This window comes from Lethenteron reissneri, chromosome 42 (genome assembly GCF_015708825.2).
Source record: "Lethenteron reissneri isolate LAM-NWPU_2019-01 chromosome 42, ASM1570882v1, whole genome shotgun sequence".
NCBI lineage: Eukaryota > Metazoa > Chordata > Hyperoartia > Petromyzontiformes > Petromyzontidae > Lethenteron > Lethenteron reissneri.
In genome coordinates this window covers 101506-108391 of record NC_083820.1, presented here as the reverse complement: position 1 = coordinate 108391, position 6886 = coordinate 101506, and the positions used below count along the sequence as shown (strand labels likewise).

Genomic DNA, 6886 nt, shown 5'->3' with positions numbered 1-6886 from the left:
GGGACGTCGGAGGTCTCGGTTGCTCCAGCTTGCGGGTCGATCGCAGAGGCGAACGACCCCCTGACCTCCAATCCCCTGGTCGTGCTGCAGCGAACGCCTCCTCCCGTGGGCGAATGACTTGGGGCTCGGCGTCCACCGGGGCCGGAGCTGAGACCGCGGCAGAAGCGCAGACGACCACTTGTTTCCGCTTCAGGTCCTCGTGCGCCTGGATGCTCGTCGCCACCCGCAACGAACATATGTCCACCTCGTCGGCTGTGTTGATGGGGACCCCCAGGTCCTGAGTCAACTTCAGCGGTTGTTCCAAAACCATAGCGTCCTGCCCCTCCTCGTCCATACGAGGGAACGTGGCGTCCGCGAGAGCCAACAACGCCGTGCGGTAGGCGAGCGTGGTCTCCGTGTCCGCCTTCCATCGCTCGTAAAATTGTGGCGGCAGGCCGAAGGTGGTCCGTACACTTTGGCCATGAGGCCCAGCGCGGCCTTGAGCGTGGAGCGGGCCGATCTCGGGGCGGACCTGAAGGCCGTGAGCGCGTTGTCGTCCAGCATCGCAGGCAGTGCCCGCAGCGCCGTAGCGTTGGACCAGGCCGACATCTCTTGATGGGCGAGAAATCTTCGCTGGAATGCGCCCCAGTCACCCCCTTCCGCCTTGAAAGCCGTCAACATGGGAAGACGCTGCTGGAAAATAATGTCGTCCTCCGCCTCGTGTTTTTCCCGCGCTGCACCGTCGATAGGAGAAATGGCGGCCCCTGTGACGGGTGTCTGATGGCGGCCCGTAGCGCACACTGATGACGTGAGCGGCAGAGATTGGAGGACCTCCCCCACGTGTTACTCGCGATTCCCGCCAATGGACGGCCGCTCGGTAGAAATGGCGGGATTTTCAAAGTCATTCGTGTGAAGCACATTTTGGCGGGAATCAGCAACGTGACTCCTCTCGATATCCATCGACGTTCTCCCTCCTCCAGACGTGGTGATCTCCGCTAGGATGGATGCCGCGGCGAGTAGCAGCTCTGCCAGGCGGGAGTGCGCGTCGTGGAGTCCAACATCGGACCCCAGCTGCTCGTTCGGCGCCCATGAGGGGTCAAGTGGCGCCGGCATCTCCTCCTCTTCTCCCCCCGATTCCTGCTGGCCCGAGTCGTCGTGGTTTTCCTCCCGGTCACGCTCGTGAGTCCAATGAGTCTTCCTGGTATCCATGGCTGGAAGACTGTTTCACTTCTGACGCCAGTTGTAATATCGTAAATTACGGCGGGAGACCACTTGATGGGTAGCACACTTTATTAACACTTTTCCTTGCCACAATAATACGTGTGGTCACTACAGCTCACGCTACACGTTCCACCCGGCTACACACACACGGGCTCTCCAGCCCCGTAGCTTCCAGGGGAACTTACAGACCCACCCCAGCTTGGGTATGGATCACGACCACTGGGTCCCGCAGCCCGGCCCTCACACGGATGTCCGGCCGCGGGTCCCTAGGTCCCGCCTCTGAGCCACACAGGGTCCCGGCCCTTACAAGGACAGCGGGACTAGGGGTCTCAGGGCCCTATCTCTTCCTCCTCCGTCTTCCGTCTTCACTGGTTACCAACTCCCCGAGCGCCCGCGCGCATCGCCTTTTATAGTCCTCCGCTCCCGAGGGGACGGAGCCTATGCAGACCTCGATGTGAGCACCCACTCTAGTTGACCAATCACCACTCGCTGCCACACGATCCCTTTTTCCCTGTGCGTGTCACCACCACATAACCAATCACCCCGCGCTGCCACACGATCCCTCACTGTCAGCGCGCATCACCAATACACAGCCAATCACCACGCGCTGCCACACGATCCCTACTGCCAGCGCGTATCACCACTACATATATATCGGGTCTTGAAAATGTATGCTAATTTATGGAATTATTTCTAGATTTGAAGTTTTCGTGACTGCAAGGATCCATACTTTTTGGTTTTTCGGTAAAGTCACGTAGGTAAAGAATAAAATAAAATAAATGTAAATGAAAACGAAATGAAATCACGTTTCGGAAGCAACACAAGCCTCCGTCTTCAGGTGGAACCGCCACAGCAAAATTACTGTAATTTTACTGTCGTGATTTTATTTAGTTCTTTTCCTTTTTTATGCAATTCGGCAGATTATTTATGCTAATTGGGAAGGTGTAATTGTATAAAGTTATTCAAGTGTATGAGATTATGCTAATGTAAGTATGATGATTAAGCTCGGCTTCGTTGTCTAGGGTTGTATTATCAATCAGGATAACACAATGATTCTCACTTTAACTTTTACTGGTTGTGTCTTAGTGTGTTTATGTGAGGTCTCAAAATTCAGATCTCTCCGCAGGATACAGTTCTTATAATTAAGATTATTACGCATGAACTTAGGAAGGCACCACTCAGACACTTCTGTGTTAAGCAACTTTAATCTCTAAACAAAAACATAACACTCTAATATACGACCTCTTATGCTTGGAATGTCAACACAGTATTCCTCGAGATGTCCTCCTCATTGATCCATACATTTAACCCTCAATGATTACGTTTGTTAAACTGAGTAGCAGAACAATCGGTTAATTCCTCAGAGTAAAGCGCGCATACACGGCGATGGGAAAAAGTCTTTACAAATTAAAATGACAATATTCATACGAACAGCAATAAAGAAACATGTCCCGAAAGCAAAAGTAGACCTCAATGAACTCGTTGGTAAGATTATGCAATTAACAAAATATCTTGGAACAATGGTGTGCGGCAGTGTGCCTGCTTGTGTAGCGAATGCTTATCAATTGGCTAAGGCTTCAATAAATTTGCAGACAAGATTACGTGATCAAAAGAAAGATTTTAACACAATAGTCTCCCTGTGAATGTGTAGATTCTTAACATATGTTTCTAAATGTTTAGTTTCATCAATGAATTCATTGGTACAGTTATGCAATTAACAAAAAGAATGACTAAAATACTTTTAAACGACCATATCCACATCATCATTGGACCTGCTTTGCCAGTAGCAAAATATAATAAGAGGGTTTTTCCCCTTTTTTATGGCAACAAAACTGAAACCTTTTTTACGAGGATTCATGTCTGCATTAACAACAATGCTTAGTCAAAATGCAAACAAAAACACACACTCTGATAGTATATGCATTGTCCTTGAAACTCATTGTTCCACACCAGAGACAGCTTTCCTTAGAACCTAGTCTCAATTGGTGCTAGACTAGATGACGCCGAAAGGCATACAGCTCAAAGATAATGCACTATCAAAGTAATGATGGCTCGGGGTAAGCATCTAACATCATTGGACCTCCTTTGCCAGTACCAAAATATAATAATAGGGTTTGTCCCCTTTCCCCATATCCACGTAACTCAATGGGCAGCAATGCTTTTCATGATCAGCTATTAGTTGACGCACCATCTTAGGATGTCCACCCTTTTTTGAAACACAGAGAGAACTTTGGAGACTCTTATTAGTCCCAATATGTTCGTTATGTGTGTGTGGGTGGATTGTCTCTTTGCTCAACTGTTTGCGTTAAGCAGACATCGAGGTTGTGGCTTTCTTGTACTAAAAATTCGTTTGTTCCCTGCTGTGCAATGAGCCATGTGTGTTTGTGTGCGTGTCATACACACGGCGCTCTCGCTCTCGGCGTCAGCTGCTTGTCCACTTCTGGATGAGCTGAGTCGGCAGGTCGCTGGGGCTGGCACTCTTGCTCGGTGCTCTCTGGCGATGCACGATTCTCTCACAGCTCGTTCGCTGATGGCAGACACCCTTGCTCGGTGGAGCTGGTTGCACTTGGTTGCGCGCTCTCTCCTGCTCCGTGCTCTCTGGCGGTGCATGATTGCGCTTGTAGCTCGTCCGCTGCGGCTGGTCCTCTGCGATGCTCGCTTGGTCGATGCTTGGCGATTTCCGCCCTTTCTCCAGGTTGATTGCTTGTCGTTGCTCGTCACTCTTTCTCTCTCTCTTTCTCTCTCTTGCTCTCTTCTTGATCATGCAGCTGCCAGCTTCACACGGACACCCGCCCTTACTTCAGGGCTGCGCTGGTTATGCTCTCAATGGTGAAATGAACAGTAAAAAAGGAAAAACAAAAGACGAACTCCGCGACTGGTCACTTCTGTCGATGCAGCTCCCTATAGATGTGCCTGTCACGGGGGTAGATTCCTGGAGCCTGCTGCTCGCAGTACTCAATTGTGTGTTTTGTCTCTGTTAATTTCTGAAATTCTCTCCCCTCGGCTCACCTTCTCACAAAGGACCGGACTTCCTTTGATTTCGTTCTTCGCTGTGGGGGCAGTTGTTTGTCCGGTGTACGTGTGTGTGTATGTTCTGACTTATTAAGCAATCTGTTAAGTCTCACCCTAAAGCCTGGTTCCTGTCCCCCTCCTCAAGCCACCTTTTCATCAGTGGAAAACAGATGCTCCAAATTGCTCCTAGGTGTTTTCCTAGTTTTGTTTCAACTTCTGTAATAATTAATCTGGAAAGAGGGAGGGGTTCCTTTTGCCCGGTTGCATTCTTCCCCCCCCCCCCCCCCCCCGTGGCTGGGTGTTACATTTTTGTCTCTCTCAAAGAGGGGCACAGTCTCTGCCTTTGTGATTTTATTTTTACCACGTGCTTCTGGAAGGCAAAGGCGGTTGGGGAGGCTTTCTCTATGGAATACATTTTATCTTGGTCATGTGTGATTGACCTATTTCGCCTTGTATCTCTTCTGGATGACATCCGGTCTAATACTTCATAATTATTATTTGGTTTGTTTCCCAAGATTTGTGATTTATCATCGTTATTACCACGTATATTCCTAGGGTTTTATTAACATTTGTTACCCGTCTGTATCCAGGGATCCGTGTAGTTTATACTTGAGTTAGATTTTGATATCCTGAGGTTGGAGATGTAACTAAGTTTTCACTTAAGCTTTCTTGACTGCTGGAATTCATATTCCTTGGTTCTTTTGGTAAAGTCACGTAGATAGCAAGATGCAATAAAAAACAATGTGAGGTGAATGAGAGTAAAATAAGGTAAGTAATAATGAAAGGCCACCAATGTGGACTGCAGTCTGGTTTTCAATCTGGGTGAGTGTGTTGGCAGACTATGATGTCGACTTATTCTTGTTGCTAAGTTCCGAACTTTTATTGTTGTATCAAAATAAACTAAAAAACTATTTTAAAAAACAGTTGCCTTTTGTCCTCGTGGAGCCTGTTGTCTGTACGCTTTTGAGGCGGCCTTTGAAGCCGTGTAGAGATTTCCCCAGAATCTCATTAGCAACTCCCCCCCTTCTCCTCTTTTTTTTTGCTTTTTTTTAATGACCTTTTATGGCTACTTCCTTGCCTGGTCATGAGTGTGAAAGGCAGCTGCTGTTTGAGGGGAGGGGATTCGCATCACCCCCTTTTTGCCCCAAGCGACACCGCGAATGATTATTATAAAATAAATATTGGCAGAATTATTCTTAACATCAATTTTGGAAAAAGGCCTATATATATACACAACATTCCCGCGCCGGCCTGCAGTTCCCCATGGGCTGCGTTCACAGGCTGCTCGGCAAGGGCAATTATGCCCAGCGTGCTGGCGCTGGAGCACCCGTCTACCTGACCACCGTGCTCGAGTACCTCTTTGCCGAGATCCTTGAGCTGGCTGGCAATGCCGCCCACGACAACAAGAAAACGAGGATCATCCCCCGACACCTGCAGCTCGCCGTGCGCAACGACGAAGAGCTCTACAAGCTCATGGGCGATGTGACCATCGCCCAGGGTGGTGTGCTGCCCAAGACCTCTCAGCCCAAGAAGTGAACGCGCCGCTGCCTCTACCACCACAACAACAGCTCTTTTTAGAGCCACCCACTTGCTTGCAAAGAGCTCGGACAGTCGTACACAGGGGTCGTGTTATTAATAAGGACACAATCGCCTAGTGGCCGTCCCAAATTGCTCGCAATTAAACGAATGCTCTGCTCATTCCAGATACCCCTTTTCTCTAATTTAGGAACGGTGTTTGAGCAGCATTCCAACATTGCATCAATCATAAAACATGGTTTAGAATAAATTGAGGGCATTAGTATTGGAAGAAAGTTGTGTTTTTAAGAAAAAAAAACGTTCTTTTTGAGCGGTCAGATTACATAGGCTATATTCTTAGGTTTTTTCGGTAAAGTCACGTAGGTAAAACATAAAAATTAATAAAAATAAAATAAAGATCACGACGTTTCGGAGGCAACACAAGTCTCCGTTATCAGGTGGGACCGTCACAGCCAGATTAGCTGCATCAAGTGAGGCAATGATTCAAGATGTAATCCCTTAAAAGCGAGTTGAGGGGGGAGGAGAGGGGGGGGAGCTCATCAGAATGTGGTAGCCAATGAATGGAACGTATCGGGAGGGAGGGGGCGGGGCAAAAGGGTGGGCGACGGCGTGGAAGCGATTGTGCGCAAGAGACAAACTGCTGCACACGCCAACGCATTGGACAGAGAGGGGGGGATGGGGAGGCCTGATACACATGATACAAAAGAACGGAACTGCCATTGTATGGCAGTCCCTTTTAATTTATGAATATTCATAATTTGTCTGCATTGAGAAATTCCAAAACAATTACAGTTAGAATTGCTATTTTAATCCTTTGGTGTATTCCCTTTCGTAAAAGGGAATACAATGAATAATTTACTACAGTACTGAGTTATAATGAATAATTCACACGTGGCATGAGGATTTTTTTTGCATCGTTATGAACATCTTGGTACATTTCTCGCCTTCACACAAATAAATTCCATCAACAGATTGCTTGCGTACTCCTTGAAAGGATTTCCATTTGGAGTGAAATATTAATTAATTGGCATTGCATGCATGTGCATTCGAATAGAATTCAATTCATGCTGCGGAAAACTATCCTGCACTCCTAGAATTTCAAGTCGTACGGTGCATTAAAGGTAAGTTTTTTTTGTTT

General features: G+C 47.7%; 1 protein-coding gene across 1 annotated transcript; it reads left to right on the top strand.

Moving 5' to 3' along the window:
• The first annotated feature begins 460 nt into the window (after nt 1-460).
• Nucleotides 461-5748, top strand: LOC133352835 (histone H2A-beta, sperm-like). Its single transcript, XM_061568765.1, has 2 exons — nt 461-520; nt 5431-5748. Exons 1-2 carry the CDS (start codon nt 461-463, stop codon nt 5746-5748), a joined length of 378 nt encoding a protein of 125 aa, XP_061424749.1.
• The last annotated feature ends 1138 nt before the right edge of the window (nt 5749-6886 follow it).

Excerpts from the sequence above, each read along its gene's own strand:
- LOC133352835 (XM_061568765.1), top strand. The coding sequence starts at position 461 with ATGAGGCCCAGCGCGGCCTTGAGCGTGGAGCGGGCCGATCTCGGGGCG. Across the intron at positions 521-5,430 it reads TCGGGGCGGACCTGAAGGCC|GCCTATATATATACACAACA; the intron begins GTGAGCGCGTTG and ends TTTTGGAAAAAG.